Genomic DNA, 23,743 nt, shown 5'->3' on the forward strand with positions numbered 1-23,743 from the left:
CCAGGAGGCTTCCAAACAAATGCGGGAAAATAGTCCTTACTTGTAGAAGAAAATAAAATGCTGCCCCCTCAAGGTAACGACCACTTAAAGTTTCAGAACCATAGCAGCCAGAGGGTGGACTGTGACACACAAAGACCATCTGGGGGACTGGGAGACACAGGCTGGCCTACAGACTGATCTGCCGGAGACGTGGAGCGGAGCACAGCCAGAGCACAGCAGCCTGAGGCACAGCCCCAAGTGCCCGAGCAACCGGAACCAGAGGCTGCCTGCCTGCCAGGCACACCAACAAGCAGTTATAAGGAGACGGACCTCCAGCTTATTAAAACTAGGAGTAGGACAGCCTCCAGTCCTGGCAGAAACAGAAATAGTAACAGGGTGCTTATTTCTTTTTCTAGGTTGCACAATAATACCTTACAATCCCTTATGTCAGTCACAGATTTAATGAAGCAGCTTTTCAAACCAAACATTCCTGACATCCTGCACATCCCACAGAACACCAGCTTTCACCCCCCTGCACTTGGAATTCGGAGATTCACTCCGAGCCCTTCTGCGTGTCGCGTGTTCGACTGGTGCAGACCGTTCCCTCTTCTGAAAGCTGCAAACGAGTTTACGAGCTGCCCCTTCCTCAAAGATGCAGCTTGTGCACAGCACATCCGTCTCTGTCAGCCCTGCCGGCCAGGAACACACGGCAGTCACCTTGAGCTGCACTGTCTACCCAGTCAGCCTCCGGGCTCTCCTGACTGCCTGTCTTTCTCCTGGCTTGACGGAAGCTGAAAAACATCTGGGGCAAAATGCCAGTAAATCTTGATAAAATAGAATTTCCTAAGGTTTGTCTTCTTTTAAATCACAGAGCTGTGCATTGGGAATGTTTTTATGAGGATGTTTTTATCCTATAATTCTTCTCTTTAGCAGCAGGGATTGGAATTCAGAACTTCCTTTTCACAAACTTGTTACAATACCTCTTTGTTTCAAGGAATGAGACCTCGTTTTATTCTCGACAGTTTATCAGCAGTAAATCTAGTCTCCAACATCTCCAGCTTTAAAAGCCTGCCTGCCAGGAGTGCGCATGGGCTTTGGAAAGACACCTGGAGCTCCCCCTTGAGGACGGGCACTTACTGTGCGGCAGCCCTTCAGAGCGCCAGGAGCAACTAACAATTACAATGGGAAGTAATTACACGTTCCATTAAAACATTCAAACAAACTGTACGCCCCCAAAACCTGGAACAATAGAGCGACCCAGATTCTTCATTTCTACCATCATCATAGTGTTACTGTGACTCTGTCTGAAGCAGATTCTCCCTCCTCCCCTGCCCTTCAGTGATGGATGAAATGGGTCCCTTCCTATAGGCGTAGTGGTTTGGGAAGGAAAGAGCTACAGTTTATAAATGCAATTAATTATTATCAGCCAATCACTTAAGTACAACTTTTGGGCCGTTTCAGCAGTGGAATAAAATGAGCCAAAGCACGGTTTAAAAGTGATTCTACGCGAGAAAGGTCTCTGCTTCAAGGGGTAAGTGCTAATTCATAAAAAACTTCATTGGTTCGTGTTTCTGCGAGCCAGCTGGCTAATAAAATGACACTGAAATTAAACTTTCATGACAGGAGCGCCGTTGAAACAAGGGCTTATTTACTGCAGTTGTACTAAATATTGTGCTGCCACTGAAGAGTATAATAAAGACACTGTCCGCCTGCGCTATTCTTCCGGACCAAGGAGCTGGACAAATCGCCACGATGGCAGCTCTTTCTGTGCTGCTTCAGGCAGGCGGATTTCTTTAAAGTTCAGCCTGCAGACGCCGTGGAAGACGGAGGACCAGCTTCTGCCCTCCTCTGCCAGCCCTAGCTCTGTCAGCTCTTCACCACAGCACCTAATCAGGGCAACCTGGCTCTCAGTGAGATGTTTTATGTGATGAACAGAGAAACAGTTGCACATTTTCAGTTGGATGTTTTCAGCAGGCCCCACTGAATGTGATGTTGATCTAAGGCAGGGGACTTTCAAAGCCCCAAGTGACAAAGTGGGTCTGTGAACATACTGTATTTTCTGTGAGCTGCTGAACAGCCTGTACCTTCCTGTCATGGAGTTTCATCTACTTGCCCTTTCGGAGTCTGAGAATCTGAGGCTACAAACCTCTTATCTCTTGACATTTAAGGGTTTCAAAAGCATTATCTCCCTCCTTTACATATTTTGTCTGCAGTTTATTCTCTGATAACAATCAAATTCCTCCACATCTCACAGCACTTTTAATCACCCATTCTCCCACTTGTTTAATTATTCTAATTTAATTTTGTCTACACGGTAATCTGTTTTTTTGCTAATCGACTTTGGTGTGTTAAATTGGGTTTTCTGTGCGGCTAATTAGCTGATCTTATTTTCATTCTAATCAAGCTTTTAGCTCCTCTTTGCCTGCAGTTTTTCTGTTAGGCTGGGCCCAGTATCTCCGACAATAAGAAAGCAAAACTGTGCTCGAAATTTTTTTTACTAGAAGTCAGAGTAAATCAAAGCCTTTGTTATTAAGATGCCACCCTTTATAATTAATTTCCATCTTAATTTGTAGAGAAGCTCTGGAGTGTGGAACTCCCACTTGCAGTTGAGGACGTGAAGCTGCTGACTGGTGTGGAAGAGCTGCGGTACAGGCCTGCCGTGGGCAAGGGGAACAGAGATGTGCTGCAGGAGACATGGGGCCAGTCTGGATAAGGAGCAGCACAGAAATCACGTGGGCAGGTCTGTTCAGCTAATAGCCTCTAATCTCCACTAAGCCTGGAACAAATGCACACGCTGCGACAGAGCTCCACTACACACTAACACAGGAAACAGGGAGGCCCCTCTGTCGGCTTGATTCCCTTCAGTGGAGCTTCTGCGCAGGCAGGGGCGTCGACACAGCAGCCCCGGCTCGGGAGCCAGCACCGCGCACAGCAATAACAAACTTCCCAGGCCGGGAATTCCAGGGAAGGTGAGGGAAACCGATCGACAGGTTTCCTTGCTCTTCTTCCAGAGCCTCACAGCGGCGCACAAGGGCAGGAGAGCTCTCCCTGCAGTCTGGAGCCCAGCTCCTTCCTGGAGATGTCAGATATATCTTGAAAGTGTATCCAGTATCAGAGGAAGAAGCCTGGCTTGTCTTGCACAGAAACCGAAGCCATGGTGGGCATTTAATCGGTCTGTCTTGCTGAAGTTCTTCAGGAGCCTATGCAAGCTCAGGGGCTCAGAAATTGTTCCAGTGCCTGTGAGTCTTTGAGTGCGGCACTCTCTCCCCCTCTGGGAGGGCCTGGGTGACCCCCTGTTCCTCCCTTAGCACAGAACACTGGAGTCTGCACCTCTGTGAATGTAGCCTGAGCCCTACTGTATTCCACAGCGCCCCCTGTAGCCAGGCCAGTGCAAACACTCACTTAACCAGTGACAACGAATGAGATGCCCTTACATGGACAGCCTGCTCTCCTCATGCACCCCCAAAAAACAGTAATAAAAACTCTGACTCTTCTCCACACTCTAAACTCTCAAACAACGAGTACAGCAGAGTTCACCTTCTCCAGGTCTACAGCTTTACATGCTGTGCTCCTTGCAGGCTCAGCGGAGTGGCTAGTGACAGAATGAGGGAATGCAGGGCATGAAGGAAGGCCTTCTGGAGAACAGGCAGAGGTCCAGCTGCAACAGAGGTCTGTGCTGGGGGCAGGACTTTAAACTGGACTGATCTGAGCCTGATAGTACAGCACTGACCCCCGCCCCCCCCACCAGGCACACAGCACACACGCGGCAGAGGGACTTACGGGCTGGAGTCGTCCCACACGACGCACAGCGGGTCAGAGGTGCCCTGCGGGGGAGAGAGAAGACAGTTAATGCCAGCAGACCTCACAGGGGGTCACGGGAGGGGGCGCTGGGAAAGACGACACGGTCCTGTCCCGCCCTGTCTGTTACACCTTTAAGAGCCTACGAGCAGTTTCAGAGCCCTGAGAGCTTGGGCAGCTATGGACAGGTGTCTGTCAAACACTTGGCCGCCTATAAGAGCTGTTGTTCTCAGCAGATTACGCAGCAAATCAGACCAGACAGCAGGATCACTGCATCCCAACATTTCTGGGAGAAACTACTTGCCCCACTGAGATAAGATCACCCTTTAACATAAAGAAGTGAACTGACTTGGTTACTGGCTGTCATGGGAAAAAAAGCACTGAAGAGACATGTTCCTGAACCTTTCAACATTCATGCGGCACAGGGTACCGGCTAAAATGTGCTATCTTAATTATTCAGGGATTTTAATTGCTTTTAACATCAAAGTAGATGAATGGGAGATGCTACTGAAACGACAGCTAAGGCATTCTGAAAAGTGACAGGTATTTCTTTTTTATTGTTTGATCCTTAAAACTAGGCCATTAATCAGAGTGGTGGGGATGAGGGATGGCACCCTTGCCAAGCGGAAGGACAATGCGGCAGTAGCTTTTACAGCTTCGGCAGCCTCTCAGCTTAACGGCCTCATTTTTTCGCAGGGCGAGAGGCGCAGGCTCTCTGTCACTCTGGCTCATCACTGTCTTGCACGGCCTGCTGCACACGAAGCAGGGTGCTGGTCGAGTACCCCTCTTTCCCGCTCTGAAAGGGGGTGCAGAAGCCCGTCAGACAGCTCCAGCCCCACACGCTAAGTGCCAGGACAGTAGTAATGAATGCTCCCTGCTCACACAGGGCTGCCTGTGAACACCAGACTCCCCCTGCTGGTGATGCCACAATCCTCAGTGGGACTGCTGGGAGAACAACAACTTCCCTATGACTCAACATGTGCTGAGAAAGGCTACTGCCTGTTCTGTAAAGATTTAGAAGCAGGGCAGCTACAGTATATACTGAGGGTCAGAATGAGCAGGGTAACTCAAAGTGCATCTTAAGGGAGGCAAGTACGACTGGATGAGTTCATATGGGAACCCTGATTATACCAGCTCCCCGTTTGCCATGGTCCTCTACTTCCTGTGGGTGTGTCTGTGATGGTGCAGGTGGGGGGTGGGGGGCGTGGCATCTGCGTATGTTTCCTGGAGTGAAATGGGGATGCAGCGGTCCCACAACATCCATGGGGGAGGGCCCATGAACACACCGGAGCAATGAGTTGCTTTTCAGTGTCCTGATTATCAGAAACATTCATAAATACTGTCATGTCATTTGTTGAACTGGCTTGTCTAGGATTCATTTTCTGTTTTTCCCTCTTCCACATTTGTTTATCCTTGCAACAGGTAGTTAAAAGTTTATCCTTGCAAGTAGTAGTTAAAAAGGTCTACAAAGAAGCCGATAAAGCCGCAGACGACTGTTGCACTGTGTTAAATTGGTTTATTTGATCATCTTATTAAGCTCCACTTGCTGGGATGAAAGGGAGATGAGTATTTTATTTGCCTCACTGCGGCGACTCTATCCCCAGACATGACAGTGACACAGTGCTTGATTGGGAGGACTTGCAAGATACTTCTGAGCTCAAGCACTGGTGAGCATGAAAGAGAGCTCCAGTGACAGCCCACACAGGCAGCGCCGTGTCTGCATCTCACTGGGAATCAGGGTCCTTTCCCCTCGGACACAGCCCTTCCTCTTCCTGTGTGCGAGCTGTGCTTCCACAGTCAGGCTCTGCTGCAGGATCTGAACTCGTTACGCCTGCTCTTCATTCCCGAGAAGCATCGCCTGCATCGCGTCGGCAGGGGTTTAGCATATTTATGCGAAAATCTTCGGAATTTTAGATGCGTTTGCACGCTTATGTAAGGCTCTCAGACACATCTAATTGCTCTTTGAGGATGTGTTGCGTTTCATTTTACACCCCTTATTTTTGACTTTGACACTTCTAATCACGCTAGAACCTTTGCGAAATGAGTAGGAGAGCTGTACAAAATGCAGCGAGGAGCAGAAAAATGGGGGGTGCATTAAAATTAGACTTCAGGTTCCTGAAACAGCACAGTCTTGCACCAAAATTGGAACATGTCAAAACAGGCTTGCTGAAATGCTTAGCATTAGGCACTACAGAGTAAATATTTAAGCAGACCCAGCAATACATCAAAATTCAGCTTTCACAAAGGGCAGATCTCTTAACATAGTGGGCATTAAACTGAAATCATAAGCGTATTTGGCTTAAGGGCCAAATGGAATGAAAGAGCTCAAAGGTCAGATCACAAAGGGAAAAAAGGCAATAAAATATAAAAAGGCACAATAGCATATACCACCAATCAAACACGCTGAGTGCACCCGCCTTCCTTTCTAAATCACTAAATGAGATTAATACAGAAGAGAAGCAACTGACTGCCCTCACATGAACCACAAATATTCTTCCAGCCTGGACTGGTCAGACCTGTCTTTCATTCCTGGGCTGTTTATGTGTTTATGGTCTGAAGCAGGGGTGTCCACCGCTGGCCCTGGAGAGCCTCACTCCAGCAGTTGGAAATGACCACATGTAGTCTTAGAGAGCTTCGGAGTGCTGGCATTTCAGGTGATCTCCAAACACCTTCGTTGATCAAATCACCTGCTTCAGAGGTCAGAACAACACAGTTCCAATGTGTTGGACTTGTTGATTTGAATTTTGTTGTATCTCACTGTATGCTGCCTATTCTGCCTATACAACTATACTGCTTGTTTTGGCAGGTTCCTCACAGTTTGTGCTAGATTGTTCACTGCATTGCCATGATTTTGACTTCACTTCACTCTGCAGTGCAGCTCTGCTCTGCCTCTATAAGACAAGAATCCTATGGACAGAGGCTCCCCAGAACAAGAGATGGACACCCCTTGTTTAGAACACAAGACAACACTCACAGGCCCTTTGAAAGAGTTTAAATGTAAAAGGTCCTGACCTACATTATGGCACTCTGGCAACCCAGGCTAGGCTGGGCTCTGAAAAGTACACTGAGTATCAGTATTGCATACTGGATCTGTTCCTGTTTTGGGCTTCAATAACTTCCTTTTAATTTTTTAAATTCCATTTGCTCAGTTTTGCACACGTGCTGTTCCCCAGCCCTGGCACTCTTGGCACTGAGGTACGATCGAGGCCTGTGGGTGACGCAGAGCCCTGCTGGCACACCACAACCTGAGCCAGCCTGTCTGTGTGGGCACAGAACAAGCTCTGCTCAAGCCCTCGGCACATCTGTCACCACAGCGCTCGCTCAACATCTGGGCTCCTGTGGGCTGCTGAAAGGTCAGCAGCTCCAGCTGGCAGGCTCAGCAGCTGCCAAACCTCCGAACCCCCAAACCCCGACACAGTACACCCCACGGCACTCACAGCGCCGAAACCAAACCAGCAGCACACCCAGCAGTTTTAATTTTTCATGGACGGTCAAGGAATGACTCAAAGGACGTCAATGCGCAGACTAAGGTACTAATATAAGGCTTTGTACCTCGTCCTGGCACCCTTCTAAAGTGCCCAGGGTCAGAAACAGGCCGCTGCATACATACTGAGGTCAACACATACAGTCTAGTGAATATTAGAGCCAGTCCTCACAGAACTCAATGCCCCAAGTCTCCTTGGAGCAGGGCTAATTAACGAGGCAACTAGAGAGGCCAGGGGAGTGGTCTGGATAATCAAGGCCAAAGACGTCCATCATCTCCTGTCCACAGGGCTTCATCTCGCCTCTCGCCAGAGCCGCACAATGACAGCTGAAGCATCGTGAAATGTAACCATCCACACACAGAGTGAGTGCTCTCACTGCCTGGCAGCACGCAGACCACGTCTGTGCATCAGGCTGGGATAAAAGATCAGTTTCAGGAAATGTATTTGCACCTGCAGTGGCATTGAATCAAGAACACCACTAGACTTGCAAGCAAGTGTTTCAGACAAATGACATTACTATGCAGTTATTGTACAGACCATGCAAATTACAATCATTTAGGATGGGGAAAAAAGCTTACTCACTGAATTTCCCATGCATAGCACACAGATTTCTCAATATCTGAAAATTCATGGCGATTCACGAGCACAAGCACAGTGAAACGTGTTAGCAGACTGCAAACCAATTTTTAAATGACTAAGGGGAGCTTGAGGGTGAAAAAGAGAATACAGGTGTCTTCTCTTAACCTTGAACCTTGAGCAAAGTGCTTTACTTTTCTTTGCTCCTTGTTTTCCATCTAAGAAATAAAAACTAGTTACAACTATGGAGTCGATTTCACTGCCCAAGACACCAGCGTTTCCTCTTGCACTCTCCTTCACCTTCACAATAAACTGAAATATGAAAAACAGGCAGCTTATCAGAACAGTGTTTTCCAAATCAACCCTTTCAACTTTAATAACCATTGTGTAAATCCACCTTGACACACAATGGTGTTGTTGCCACTATGGCCTCTTTGCTTTTACTTTATTCTTCTTTTATTTTCAAAATGTATACAACACTGCTTAAATTGAAGCCTCTCAACTAGTATTTTAAAATCCTAATCTCTGGATCAACGGAACATGCAAATATCCCCAGACTGAAACTGGTGTTTGTTTCTTCGGAAGCTTCTTTATCTGCAGTTCTGCAGTGGAGAAATGTCAAGAAGAAAGCCTGCTGTTATTTTCAGGGAGTAACCTGCTGAGTTAAGAGGAGGACCGTGTGATCTCGACACTGACAGGTGACGGTGATGTCATCACTGAGGCAGCGTGCTGCCTAGACTCCTCCCCACCGACCCACCCCATGCCCCGCCCACGCCTCACACATGCCCCGCCCACTCCATGCTGACTCACGTTGAGGACAGGCGAGAGTTCCACCACGACCATGGGCTCAGAGAGGCTGGGCAGCGGCCGCACTGTCACCGTCAGGATCTTGGAGCTGATGACCTGGGGGCTCCTGCAAAGACAAGACAACACCCTTGTGAGAGTTCAGAAAAGATTTACAATCTGAATTTCACACTGGAGAACTACACTGACTTTGTTTTGGCAGTTTGTACTATATTGTTCTCTGCTTCGCCGTGATTTTGACTAAATGTCACTCTGGCTGTATAAAACTCCTGTGACAGAGCAGCTGGAGCCCCTTCAGTCTAAGCCATCACAGGTTGCCGGCTTTTTACAGTATCAACTGCATGGATGAACCAGAAAACATGCTTTAACTGTGCCTCAATCTATGCAATTGTTCCTGACTTGAAAGACAACAGCCATGGAATATTCAGCACCTGGGGCTGGCTTGAACGTGAGAGCATGCAATTGGTGGAAGCCCGAAATTGTGCTCTTCGGAGACAAAAGCAAATTACGGACTGCAATAATTGCTATCCAGCAAACTATGTCTTACTCAAATGGAAAATACGTTTTCACCTGGCTTGTAAAATCTCCCTCTCAGTATCAGGGATTAAAAAGTACTGAGACAGCTAACAGACACATGCTGTGTACACAGCGTCACACCCACAGCAGCTACAGTAGCATATGAACTGGTACCCCTGACCCTGGATCTCAGCTAGACTTTGCCAGCTGTACCTCTCAATGGGAATGTCCTGGACTGTGAGGAACAGGAATCACATAGCCTGTGGGCTGTCTCTCAAGAACTTCACTGCGGGTGATAAATCCCCTGTAGTTTTTATAGGCTCTGCCAGCCCGATATCCAGCATTTTTTTTGTGCTGGCCTGTTCACCTATCGCCTTGTGTCTGGCTTTGCTTTATCTCTACGTGCTTTCCCCTGGACTAGCCTGGATTTACAGCACTGCCCCCTGCTCCTACCATGCTGGAGCTCAGAAGCCCTCCAGAAGCTGTCTCCCGCAGACACACATTTCCAGCCCTGAGGTCATTTTTCTTTTCCTCTGGACAGACGTCAACGAGCCCTCGCCAGTGCGAGGAGTGACTCAAAGCTGGGCAGTCGATTGTGTTTCCATCGTGACTAATTCAGGGGCTGACGAGGCCATGACAATGGGAAAGAGAAATTCTATAGGGCAGTGCTGGCAAAGACTGACCCAGCAACCTTGGCACTGCTGAGAACACACTGATGTGAAAGCAGCACTGGGGTAAAAAACAGCTTTCTATAAGGAAATAAAAAAATAAAAATGCATTTATTTCCAGCTGAAGCTTTCCAGGGACTGAGGGATTAGAACGGGCTGAGAGTGAGTTGGCGTTGCATCAGCTCCACCGAAGGTCAGGGTGAGGGCACACAATGTACAGCCTCGCTGGGGGCACCTTGGTTTGTTTAGTTCTTAATTGAAACACAAACAGCAACAGGCAATCAAACGCCCATGAATATGCAAGAATAGGCAGTAATGAGGCGCGTACAAGACAAGTGACCAGAAAAAACAGATTGCGTGCAAAAAGTAATCACATTTATATATACCTGTATATATATATAAAAAAATGCTTTGGCTGTTCGCATGCCTGATTACATGGGGCTCACGTGGACTTATTCAAATTTGCTTTGATGGCAGGCAGAGGAGAGAAGGAGCCCAGACGCTCCCTTAAGGAGGAGTCCTTACAATACTGACAACATCAGGCTCCTCCAGATGTCAAGGCTCCGCAGCTGTTGCTCTGCAGACTGGAGTCAGAGACTGCGCTGCGGACAGCTGGGACCTCCCAGGGAGCAGGAGCTCAGAGGGATTGCTTTCCCAACACAGGGCAGGACAGGAGAGCAGGTGACGGCCCTTCTGTGAGCACTGTGCTATTCAGAGCCCAGGAAGGAGTTACTCACTCACAGGTCACACGCTTAGAGAATGAACTATTTCCAGGTCTTAACAATGAGGGGAATGAGCTTCTTATAGAGCACTGTCCAGAACTGGAGGCCAAAAAGCAATTAGCCCTGCAGTTAAGGTCAGAGAATCGGAGAATTAACTATTTACAGAATCACACAATGAGTGAAGTGCAATACCAATTCATACTGTAGGCCATCCACCTAAGGGTATAAGCTACTTAAGGATAAGACTGCAAGGGAACAATTATTGATATTCCAGATTAGCTGTTTACAAAAACTCTCTGAGACACAAATGGATTAAATCCCTGATAATCAGGGATTTATGTAGAGTGGCTAAAAACAACAGTCTGTAATTAGAGCCTGACACTATGCAATTATAACTGCTATCCCTATATATTGTTAGTCTATAATCAGAGCGCTTGGCTGTGAGCTGTATCCATTGTGAGACTTCCTTAATTAGCGGAGCCTGTGTTTCTAGCCCCGGCCAGGCGGGTTGTTGACTGTTTGCAGTTCACACATCTCCAGGAAAAAAGCGCTGTTTCCACTGTCTATAAGTGGAGGAATTTAGGTCGTGAATCTGGTGACTGAAATCCCCTCACATAGCAAATACCTACTATTTTGATATTATCAGTTGATAGTAAGTGGGGGTTCTGTCCCAGCCATTTCCCTTCCCCTGAAATACAGGTTCAGCATCAGAGACTAATATGCCTTCATACTGTACAGGTTCCCCTGCTGGGAAGGGCACAGCAAGCCATGGGGTTAAAGAGAGATGGATGCTTCTGAAGAGTTTCTCCGGGGCCAGATCACCTGTGTGTCTGGATCTGGATCAAGCAGGAGTGGGAATGCAGCAAAGAGGGGGAGGGTCAGTCCAGGGGGGTTCAGTGTGACCCCCTCCTCCTCAAGGCTACAGGAGGGGGTGGCTGGCTCAGTCTCTGTGCTGCTCCGCACCGGGGATAAACCACAGAAAGCAACTGCACGTTCTCAGTGCAATGATGATAACAGGAGAAGCCGGGAGAGCCAGGGGCTTTATTTGGAAATAAAAAGAACAGGATCTTTAAATTAAATGATGCTGTGTTGTCCAGCCTTTATTTTCTGAGGTATTATTGAGCAATATACTGTAGCAGACCAAGGCTCTTATTAAGAAATAGCACTGAAATCTTTTAGAGCTCCACAACAGAATTGCAAGACTTTGGTCAGTGCTTAGTGTCTCATTTGCCAGCTGACTGATCGTTAGTGGAGCTCTTCTTCAAGTGCTTAACACGCTTGTGAGTGTGACTGACAGTGACCGGAAGGCTCCTCAGACACCTGGTGCAATTCTCCATGTGCACAGCCACAGGGGGGCTCAGGTACAGGGGACTGAGTGGAAATGAGCTGGGGGTCACCCAGCGGCAAGTTGAGCTGTCCCTCCTCTCACCTGTCCCAGCCTGACAGGGGCACAAATGAATTCCAATCTTCTATTCACATGACCTGAATTTCAACTCCTCATGCAAGGAGCAATACCTGTATAGAGCATGCAAACACAGTAAACGGTTCTTTTTACAAAACAAACTGTCTCAATCCTCCTCCGTGCTCTCCGGTGTCTAGGACAGCAGAGTCACTGGGGACTGGGTACAAGCCAATGAGTCAGGTGCGTCTTACCTGGGTGGAGGAAGGATGAATCCAAGGGTACGATACAGGACCGCCCCGATCACAAAGTAAGTGGCGTCTTCCGGCTCTGAAAGGCAAGACATCCGAATCAGACTGATGCCGGATCTAAATCACAGCCTGCTCACACTCACTTCCCGCTGAACTGTACGGATTAAGGCACCATGGACTAACTTCAGGCTCAGCAATGATCAGAGGGCATGGGGAGGGATCTTCACAGGTGGGAAACTAGACTGGGTACGGTTTGAAAAAAGAAAGGAACACCGTCGCCACACAAAGAGTGGGAATTGACTGGAACAGGCTACAAAGCAATGTTGCTGCAGTAACAGTTTGAGGATTGATGAGCTACTGGAATGAAACAGGCTGAATGGCCTCCTCTGAGCTGTGGACTTGATTAATTTTAGATGTGCTTCCGTACAGAGCAGAGTCGGGGAAGCCGTTTGGTTTTATCTCTTTCTGCTGGCATACCTTTACAAAATGATGCAGTTTGCTATCTTTTAAGACTTGCCGTACTTTTGTTACACCTCTGACAATGCTGCTGTGTGAACAAACTGCCTGCTCATTAAACTCCACACTCCCACCTCATGTTTTCTCAGCGAGGTTTAAATGCCATCAAAGTCCTTAAGAGAACAAATGCAATCAAGGCGCCTCACTAATTAAAACTAATTAAGAGCAGGGAAAAACAGGACCAAGGGACACATTGGAAAATAAAGAGAACAAAGACACATGACACAACAGACAGGCTTTAGTACATGGGGATGTGGAAATGGCTCAGGGAGATTCTTCCCAAGCGCAGCAGTGATTTCATGTGTGCGAGGAAGTATTGCATTCATCAGCATTAAGCCCGGTTACCCTTGCACCTCAGGATTCCTCAGCAAAGTTACAGTCACCCTGACCATGACCTGAATCCGTGGCCATGGTGCCTTCACTGCCATCACCAGCAACAAAACCCTTTAATTCCCAAACACATTGGTAAGAGGGCATTTTCATTTCAGAGAGAGAGCCGGTCAGAGATGCCAAGGCTTTCATTTTGCTTCACGGTGTGTGTGACAGATTGCTAATAGGAGTTGTTTGCTGAGCTGGCTGGATTTGCAGGAAGCTGCATCGATACAGTGGGCTTTTTTTTCTCGTGATTTCTGTGCTAAGTCGCAGGAGATGAGTGTTCTGAGAACATGATGAAAGAATAAGATTGAAGCAGTTAGTGATATACAGTACAGTACATGTCAAAGGTGGCATCAACAATGAAGACTGCACCCACATTCTTTTTAATATCAACTTTAGATTGTTAAAGAAAATCATTTGCTCATTGGCACATGCTCTTTCCTGATTCTGGCTTCAGGCGCCAGTCCCCTGTCTGGCACCTCTCCGCGGGTTGTCTCGGAGGAGCCAGACAGGGCAGCCCAGCCCAGCTCGCAGAGAGCCCAGCCGACGTGACAGAAGCTGCTCTGCAGACGGAGCAGCTTCAGCAGAAGTCAGAGACGGCAGCAGTGACAGGAATGTCAGGCAGAGCCTGGTCCTGCTTTGTCTTTCTCTCTGCTCTCCCTCAGTCTCTCTCTCTCAGCTCCGTCCCCTCCGGACGTCTGAAGCTCAGCTGTCAGAGCCTCTATCAAACAGGCCTTTGCAGGGCGACTGGAAAAATCAATAGAGCTTTCAGAGCTCGGAAAGTAAGATCAGCATTTGACTACAAATCGCAATTAAAACTGCAAAAGGCCAGAATTCGCTGTCTTGAAATGAGACGGGATTGGGCTCGAAACATTTGTGACTGGTGAGCAGGATGTTCCCCCTTCCCCCTTCCCGAAATCGTGAGCTGTGCATTCGAGAAAAGTCAATCAAATCTGTGTCTGAAAACGTGCTGCATTAAGGGCTGCACGGCGTAACAAAATAGTAATTCAGTCTGCTTCTGCTCCTTAAAGTTAATTAGTAAATGATGGGAGATTGCCTGTAGTTATTTTAGGAGCAGCAGAGTGGGTGACATGTTTAATTAATTCTCTAACCTTAGAAAAACCAAGTGCTTAGAGCTAGATCCCCAGAGGTTTCCCTGTCCTCTCCAGAGTCAGGGGTTTTCCATAATTTCCATACTGGTCCATGGATAGAAATGTGCATTCTTTTTGTTCCTGTTTCACTATGCTTTCTTTCGGCACTCACTGAAAAAAGTGAATAAAACCTTTCCTATATTGTGCTATATTTCAAGCGGTCATTTTTGAGGACAATTCAATTTACCGCCTTGCTTCCCCTCCGCCGGTGCACCAGGATAGCGAGATTTATTGCCCAAGGATTTACCTATATAGGAAGACACTCAGAAACTATGGGGACATCTAATGTATTGTCCCACTGTGTCCCCATTTCAGAAGGCAGTGCCATGGGTTTTATCAAGCCTCGGGGAATGAAGGGATGTGGCACTCAAGACAAATCCAGCTGCTCCCGTCTTTCAGCTACGCAGCGAAGAAAGGTCAGAACGGGATGTCAGCTCTCACTTTGCGGGCAGCGCTTTTCTTCCGTAAGCAGTGATTATTTTCTTTCAGCTCAGTGGCCAGTGCATTAAGTTGGAATAAGAAGGATTGGTAATGTCCTGAGTGCTGGCTAAGGCCTGGCCAACGCACAGCAGGATTAAATGACCCATGTTCTGCTTCGGGGGTGGCTAGCCTGGCCACTGGGGAGGATATACAGTGCTGCAGAAATAAATTGGGTCGGAATGGGTCTATTGAAAGGAATTCATCTTCTATAGGTTGTTTTAGCTGCTTACCCCTCTCCTCCAGTGAGCTGGATAAACAGATCTTTTAGCAAAAATGCATATATACAGTATATGTCCTTTCCACTCTTCCATCCATCCCCTGCCTCTCCAAATCTAATCTTGCTCGATTGGCTGAGCTTTCATGAAAGACAAATGCGTGACGCTGTGTCGTGGATGCTCAGGCAGTGGAAACGAAGCTCAGCATGAGCCTGCTGGGCCAGAGGCATGGTTCTTGGAAAGCTTGGCAGCAGTGGTGCTAGCAACAGGATGGCTGGGTGACCTGAAGGCAAGGTGTTAATCGAAAGTGAAAACCGCATGATGGATGTGCTGTCTGATGTGAACAATCTTCAACAGGCTTCTAGGCAAATGTATAGCAGCCAACAGACAACATAAGACCAGATCAATAACATGCATTTCAATAGATCCCAACTCATTTACAATTCACAAGAACCGAGTCACAGCCATTTCGTCTCCCACTGCATAATCATATATCTTTCACCTGCCGCTCTGTCTTTACTTCTTTGTTCATCTTTAATGAATAATAGGATATATAGCCGTGCGCCTTACATCACAATTGTTAACACTAGTGTGGGTTCATTTATTCATCAAGGTCTTTCATTCAGGTCAAACATATCTGAAGAAATTTAAGTAGTTTATTTTATTGGATGTTTTTTTAGTTGGCTGTGTTTGGGGGTATTTGCAGCCCTGAAGGTCTGTTTAGAACGACGTGCAGTCCTTGACCCAGTTCAGACTGCAGTCCGATATTTCCCCAAGCGTACAGTAGCTCACCTTCGGAAGAGATCGTGAAGACCTCCTTGGGAATGAAGAGCTTGTCCTCGGAGTTCCGGGCCCAGTCCTTCATCCCGCGCCGGCCCTTCATGGGGAAGTTGATATCGCTGGAGACAGCGGACACGGGCTCGCGCTGGATAGTGACCACTGCGCGGGAGGAAGAGGCACAGACACAGCTTGAAAAACAGAGTGACTACGGAGAGGAAGCAGGAAAGAGACAGAGAGGCTTGAAACGGGCTCCACCCTCGGAGGGCTGTTTTCACTCAGAATGGAGTGAGGCTGGTCGCTCAGACACCAGACGGACGCAGCCCCGTTGTTATAGGCAGTAACGTGAACCGGGTTCGATGTGTGGACTCAAGCCAGTGGAGCCGACTGGAAAAACTCACTCAGGTTATCTGTGACAAACAGGGAGCTCTGGAATGCCTTCTGTGCTTCCCCTATGAGGTGGATGAAATCTTCCACAACGCGCATGAGGTGCACAGAGCCGGGAGAGGCCTGGAGAAGCACAGGAGAGAGAGACAAGATGAACGAACGAAGGAGAAAGGGAGCAGCACTGACGCAGTCACTGTCAGACCTCTATGTCCTACATCTACAGCCAGGCTGAGCAGGGTCCAGCACACTAAGTCTCTTTAAATCACCCTCTGCTTTCCACTTGGAAGAGGGGTCACACTGGTTCAGATCAGTGAATAATTAGTTCATTTAAGTGATCAGGAGCTTAGCTGAAATGAAACCACTGGATTTGAAGTGCACCTCATGTGAAGAGTGTTTCTGTGGTCAGTGCAGCTGTAGGGCAGGATAGACTTGAACTTCACAGGCTGCCTTAACTCAAAGTGACATTGTAAGAATTAGCAGGATTAGATTCAGATACAACTAGCACACTTGGCCAAATTTAGCACATCTATACTGTGGTGGAATAATTAAATCCACATATGGAACAATGATAAAAAAAACATGAGATTCCTAGGCACTGGAGATGAGCGTGACTAATTTAGAACATCTTAAAAAAAGTTTCTATATCTCAGCAGGTGCTGCTGCTCTGCTTAATTGTGCAGGTGTTTCTTAGTAGTTGCTAGTAGGGCGTTTGTTCGGTGCGCTTGTTTAAACCCAGATCAGTGAGCTGAGAGGAGAGTAACAGCAGCAGCAAACAGGCACAGGACACACATAGGATAAATTAAAATGATTGTTATCACCATCATTAGAATGATAGCTCAGACACCAGAGGAAGTCAGGTGTCCCACCAAACAACATGGCAACAACCTGCAGCTTTCCTAATGCAAGTGGCGTTACCATGAATGTCTCTCAAAAGAATATTAATGACAATAACCACTTGGCAGAGACCAAGTGCTGAACTATGGCTTGACCAGCAACCTCTGCACAGCCCTGGACAACAGAACCTGGCTTCTTTCAGCCCGGCTGCTCCTGGGACAGTACAGGGAGGGGCTGGATCAGGGCCTGGGGGCTTCAAACAGGACACCCCCTGGTGACAAGCCATGGAGCCTCCTCAGCCAGAATGGTGGAAGACAAACCCAGACGCTGACCTGGCTGATAACCCTTTTGGAGTAAATCAGCAACAGAGAGGGTCAGACGTGGACCCCTGCCTGGCACTGCCTGGGTGTCTGGTTCCCAGCCGCTCGGAAACTGGCTGTGGAGCAGACCCTACCGTGTGAGCGGAGCCCAGCGGAGCCCAGCGGCAAGGTGGTGCCCCGCGGGGGACAGAGCAGCGCGAGGGAATCAATCTGTCTGTCGCCAGACCAGCAGTGACCGGGCGCCGGGTCCAGCTGGGATTAAAGAAACGCAGAGCATCTCACGGCTTGTGAGGGGAAGGGAGGAATCATATCTGTCATCAGCACCCGTGAACTCAGGGGTCTGTTAGGAGTGAGATGTAGTGTTTTTTCACGTTGATTGCTCTGCATCTCTCCATCCAGGGCCGGCGGTCTCTTGCCCTCGCAGCGCCCCCCCGTCAGCCAGCCTTTTACAGATGGGCTGGAGTGCTGAGCTGCCATTGATGACCGATCAGCCCCTGCTGTGATCGATACGTCTCCTGTCCTTTTTATTGCGGGAGCCGCGATCGTAAAGGAATCAGAGGAGCGATTACGGCCAGGGCAGCACTCAGAAGTGTCAGGGAGCAGAATGACTTGCCATTTAGCACACTCTCTCTCTGTGGCACAACGTGACAGCTACCAGATTATATATATGCACTGACAGATAACATGTATGTACAGTGGCGGGGGACCTGGGGAGAGGATAGATTAGGAGAGAAGTCATCAGACTGGGCATGTAGGACTGGTGGTGGCCTGGGTCTTTTTTATTCATTTAAAGCTGGGAAATATCCTGGACTTTTCGTATTCCTTCTGTGTGCATTGTGCTTTCATGCGCATACCGCCAAATAGTCATCTTAAAGCTGTGGACTTCCAGGAGACACACGGCTATTATACATGTCTAACAGCCCCATCCTGCGATTACAACTGTATACATTCTGGTGGCCCTCACGGACAGTATACAGCGCCTGAAAATGAGCACTCTGGACAAAGGCACCAAGCAGAAACTGTAGCAGACACACGCACGCCCCTCTCAGGGATGTCTGGATGCAGACAGCTCATTTCTATACCATTGAGCATGGAAACACATTGCGGCACAACAGGACAACTCTGCCCTGTTTGGAGGGAGTGCGGGGGAGGAGCCAAGCTCACTGCTTGAAGGCAGGGATCTGCACACATGCACCAAATGAACGTGCAGTGTATTTATGACATCAATTTGCATCTTATCTTAAGGAATAAAACACACTTCTGTAGCATACTACGCAGGAGCCTATTGGCGTGCTTGAGCACAGAACACAAAGACATGCAGACTCACACTGCTGCATCGCACACAGTAGCTCACCTGCTGTGCATCAACCCACTTGTCCTGGTTTTCAATGTCCAACATGTAACTGACTATCTGGAAGAATTTCTGGCAGGCGGACAGAAACAAACAGCAGAGAGAAAGAGAGAGACACACGAACCTTGTTAATACAAGCAGGAAGTGACATTGGAAAGGTCAAACCTTCTGTTAAGTTTGCAAGCCTTTGTCCTTAACCACAGCCTCGAGAGTTATGCCACAATTGAAGCCTCCCCCCCGCCATGAAACGCCATGAAACGAGGCCAGGGGAGGAAATCTTCTCACGTCCGCCTCTCTCTACAGCCCAGCCTCTGCTGGGAATCTGCTGAGGATTCTCTCATTCAGATAAAACGTGCAAGATGGGCAAATACTCTGCAGTTTGTGACAAATACCGATGAGTGCAACTGTCCCGTGCATCGGTCAAGGGCATGGTCTGTATCGCAACCTTCCACTGATCTGCCTTGTTGCGCACTGTCTTGTTCTTGGCTGAGTTCAAGTCCTGCTTTTCATTGTTCAGAAGCAGGAAGGTAGTCAACTGTATCCCCTAAAGAACCTCGTCTGATACGGACACTATAAGTAGCTCAGCTCTGCTCATGGGTGTGATAATCCTGAACCAGAAACAGATTCTCTACTTTGGAGGTTCTCCTGCAGCTCCCCGTCCTGTGGTGACCAGAGAGCCTGGGACAGCATAGAGCACTTAAGGAGAATCCCAGACTCTGCACACGGGAAAATTAGAAGGAAGGAGAGCAGAGTGCCTGCTGGGACTGCAATTCACACTTAACATATCCTAAAATCGGGACATGCAGGCTGAGCTCCCAGCAGAGACGTTACTGCGATTAGTGACGAACCCCATTACTCTCACTTATGGAACAGCCCTTTCCAAGGAATGAGAGGTGATAAAGAAAGCCTTTTAAATGCCCGCCAGGGAGCAACACAGGGAAGAAATTCAGACAGCCGGAGTTGCACTTCTGTTGTGATTCTGTTATATGGTAGTTTTTCAATGAACTCTCAACACACAGAAAGTGTCCCTGCAGCTGCTCTTATCTGTACGTTCCTTGAAGGCGACTCCAGAGGTGTCAATGTCTCCTGGAGGTTTCAGGACATGTTCAGAGGGGGAACATCACACTGTAGCCAGGATTTCATATTTGGGGTGTCAGGGACATCTATGGGGGTGGTAATTTTAATCGAGATAATCTGCCGTCTGTAATAGGATGTAGTGTTATAAAGTGTACTGCTATTTCCTTCTGCAGCAGTTACACTGCTCACCCCGGTTTCACATCCAGACGAGCAGAGCAGGTTTTCTCAGAGCTTGTATTCACACCAGACACGACTCTGAAGAGCCTTCTGCGCAAGGACAGAAGCTTATACCCCTTTACCTTATACCCACTGGGTTTTGTCATATTTTGAGATCTTCTTAAAGAGCTTTTTAAATGAAGTACAATAAAAGCTCATAATTCTGAATACACCGTTATGTCTTGGTGACAGTTTCTGTGTGTTGGATCTACAACGATCTGCCACATATTTGCTGACACCGGCCCTTTAAAAAACATTCAAGATGCATTGTAATTGTTTCCTACATTAACAATTTCTTTTCCTGGTAAATTTAAGACAATGTGGAGTTTAAGGTTATGCCTAAAATGGGGAGGCAAAGCCATATACAGTGTAGCAGTGGCCACTGCCACCCCATGTCCCCCTCTGACTACGCCCCTGATGGTAACACTTTTCAGCATCCCTTATGATTGCCACTGCTTCCTCTAGCACAACGATTTAGTTTTGGCCAAACTCCCACTGCTCTTTGCCATACTTTGGATTTTCAGATACTTAAGTAGAAGTTGCATTAGTCTGCTCTAATCATCATAATTGAATACTAAAGGTCTACTGAAATTTCAGCCTTTTTGATTTAAGCTGCCAGGTGATCCTGCTAGATGTGTGTGTTGTAGCCCAAGAAGAGCTCTTTCAGCCTGCTGGCTGTGCAGAGGGGAACGGGTGATGTTCCTGACGAGGAGCCCCTGACAACGAGTCAATTAGACCTGACTGGGAGCTGTGCTGGATCAGCAGCTACAGCACTTCACACCAGCTGCTCCAGCGCAGTTTACCTCCCCCCCCTTGTGATCAATGTAAATTAAAGATGCTACATAAAAACATTTTGGCTTCTTCTCAACCACACTGAGCTGTATTAATAACAGTCAGAGTGTTATAATATAGAAAACACCAGTGGAAGCTTTGAGCAAATCGTGGATCGAGTCCAAGCTTTTTATTGACTTATTCTAGTGTACAATACAGTAACCCCTGATAGACAAAGGCAGTGCTTTTCAAATTTTGCTTCTTAAACCCACTTCTGTCCCATGTGGAGTTTCAGAGGAGGGGGTCCAGAATGTGGATCAAGGCTTGGAAGGATGTGAGCAGGAAGCCCTCCCTGCCCCCCAGCCCCAGCCCCGTGATGGCGGCCCTCCGTGTCTCCTCACCTGCACGTCGTCAGGAGCTGGAATGTAGGTTGCTCGTTTGAAGGTGTCTGTCACATTTCGGAGAATCTCCACGGAGAATAACAGGTCACCGCTGTAATAGCTTTTCCGGGACATTAACTCTAGGAGACTCCTCACGATCTGAGACATGCCCTCTCCTGCCAGGATCCTCTGACCCTTCGCAAGATGCTCTCGAAGCTGAGGGAGACGTGGGAAGAAGAAACCCAGGTTAAAACCCGAGGCCGGGACTGGCACAGCGCCACGCTGAGAGGGCTCCTTCGCCACTCGGGAGCCCCTCTGGGTCTTGCAAAGCTAGAGCGAACCCAGAGTAGAACAGCACCTCCCGGGCCTGAGCCCCGCGGTAGACTCTGTGGGTACCCAGTGATACAGCTGCAGGAACGACCACAGAGCCTTACAGCTAATCCACACTGCCCCCTGCTGGAACACCAGAGCATGCCCGTACAGAGGCCGGCTGCCCAGTCTTTCAGGAACATTCCCAGGGATTTCCTTCTGCTCTCCTGGAAGTCTGACTGAAACTGTGAGATTCTGAAATTTCGCAACTAACAATCTTTTTGTCTGATTATTTAGGCTGCAGTCACCAGTGCATCAAAGGAATACCACACATTTTCACTTTCTGGATCTTTCTTAGTAAAATACTAGTGATCTGGCAATTTCACCTTCTCTGTCATTCCCTTCCCTTGTTTTGTTTATTTTATTGAATTCAACCTGCAATTCAATCAACTTGGATTCAACTTGAAATCTTCTATTCCTCCACCTCTCAGTCCTTCTCCATGTGTCTGCATTCCTGCTGGATTGATTATTTGATTGGGTTGGGCTTTCCGCTGAAAAACGTTAGCAAAGGCCTAGAATTACATGTTGATTTTCAATGCCAGCACAAGTCTCTATCTTTTACATTAAAAAACAGAAGCATTTTACTTAAGCGAGGTGGAGAGGGGATGTCAGCAGCATTCCCTGTCATTCTTAATACAATAAACTTCTATTTTACAGATGAAGCCCCAGTGAACCGTCTCCACAGGGGAACTAAAATAACAGGCAATGTAGCATTGCTCATGGGGTAGTGTCACATTTATATAGGCTGTCAGAATTTATAGGGACTGGACTGGAGATGGAATGAAAAAAAATCCCGCAAAAAAAAATGCCTTCTACTCAGAAGAGCTAAATGAAAATTTCACATTTCAATTGGGAAGCTGTCAGGCTTCTGCAAAAAAAAATCAATCCCAGATTGACATTTTCACACGCAGTGTACGAAGGCTATCGATGCAGCAAAATGATATTACTAATCTTTTCTGTGCATCATTAGAAAACCCACATTTCTGGCCAGGCCGGACTGAATAACTCATTCACAGCATCACAATGTAAATCCACAAAGTCTATCATTTCTCATTAAAGGTGTCAGCTGGGAGTTTGGACATTAACAACGGCCTAACCAGCAATGGCTGCTGTTTTTGCAATTCTCTCCCCTGCTTATACTGGCAGGTACTGTATGAGTTTACTGAAGTTACCCTTCCTTCTGCTCCAGCTCCCAGTACAGAGGGACACAGAGCTCAGCAGGTGTACAGCCACTGGCCTTTTCAACAGCACCAGAAGACACCGCCAGTGTGCTCTGAACCACTCCTTGGATACAACTGGCCTCTGTATCTGACGCGTGAGTACACACCATACATCACTCCTGCAGAGGGCAGGGCCATGAATAAGGTGCTGTAAATATTGAACACAAGGTAAAAGGAAACACTTGTTTTGGACAACAGGAGCGGTGCTCTGTGGCTCTGGGAAAGAGAGGGGGAGGGAGGGGGACAGGAGAGAGCAAGAGGCAAATGTGCACCTACTGATATATGTAAATTTTTGTACTCGAGTGAGATGCATCGGGCGAAGCTCGGAGGACCCCAGTAAGCAACTCCATTAGTGTCCAGCAAACATTGACGACTAGCAGACCCTGCGGAGACAGGAGGAGGACAGGCTGTCAGTCACAGCGCTGGAAGGACAGGGAGAAAACTTACTGTACAAAGGTGTCGAAGAGAGACATAAGACAGAGATGAGAGTAACAAGAAAAAGAGACCACCTGCTAACAGCAGAACCGGCTTGAAGAGACTGGTTATGCAGAGCTACTGCACACTTGTCTTCTGTGCTGCTGTGCTGTAAGGAGCTCTGCGTCTGAACTCCTGGACAATGAGTAATTTCTAGTGGGCCTTACTGAGCTAATCACCTCTCCACATCAGGAGGCACAGTATCAATTGGGAACCTTCACCCTCTGCAGGGTGTAACCAAACACCCTGACGAGCACGTAAAGAGAAATCCTGCACAGTGGGGGGAAATCATGGAGCTGGGAAGAGACACAACCTAGGACATTCAAGTGAGTTTAGGACGGAACAGGAATCTTTGTTTGTGGAGCAGGTCATGGAAAAATAAGAACAAAGCATTACTTACCAGTTGCGTTTGATGGACACTTGTTGTAAACAGTTTCTCCAGCAGCAGTTCTCTTCCAGGTCATGGACACAAGGTATTCATTCCTGCACATCTCGTGGGTAGCTGGGGGATACAGGCGGACCAGCATTAGGGGTTCACACACTGCTGCTGGGCTGTTAATACTCCCCATCGCACAAGAACCACAGGTCCACATCACTGTGGCCCTGCCCTGTTCTCAGGGACTGGGTACAGT

The 23,743-nt window shown here is 47.9% G+C and overlaps 1 protein-coding gene across 12 annotated transcripts in view; it reads right to left on the minus strand.

Moving 5' to 3' along the window:
- The window catches only part of adgrb2 (adhesion G protein-coupled receptor B2), a 164,295-nt gene that overhangs the window by 53,411 nt on the left and 87,141 nt on the right, over nt 1-23,743 (minus strand). For all 12 annotated transcript variants that reach the window (XR_015925870.1, XM_088602461.1, XM_088602458.1 and 9 more), the window contains 9 exons: nt 23,512-23,613; nt 22,914-23,020; nt 21,070-21,264; nt 18,608-18,676; nt 16,114-16,222; nt 15,728-15,874; nt 12,202-12,277; nt 8,649-8,751; nt 3,760-3,803 (listed from right to left, as the gene is read on the minus strand). Coding sequence is in view for 11 of the 12 variants with exons in the window: in XM_088602461.1 (XP_088458587.1) it covers nt 3,760-3,803; nt 8,649-8,751; nt 12,202-12,277; nt 15,728-15,874; nt 16,114-16,222; nt 18,608-18,676; nt 21,070-21,264; nt 22,914-23,020; nt 23,512-23,613 (952 nt within the window). In the remaining variant the exon portion in view is untranslated. The remainder of the gene's footprint in view (nt 1-3,759; nt 3,804-8,648; nt 8,752-12,201; nt 12,278-15,727; nt 15,875-16,113; nt 16,223-18,607; nt 18,677-21,069; nt 21,265-22,913; nt 23,021-23,511; nt 23,614-23,743) is intronic.

Source organism: Lepisosteus platostomus, chromosome 13, assembly GCF_059453375.1.
Source record: "Lepisosteus platostomus isolate fLepPlt1 chromosome 13, fLepPlt1.hap1, whole genome shotgun sequence".
In the NCBI taxonomy this organism is placed as follows: domain Eukaryota; kingdom Metazoa; phylum Chordata; class Actinopteri; order Semionotiformes; family Lepisosteidae; genus Lepisosteus; species Lepisosteus platostomus.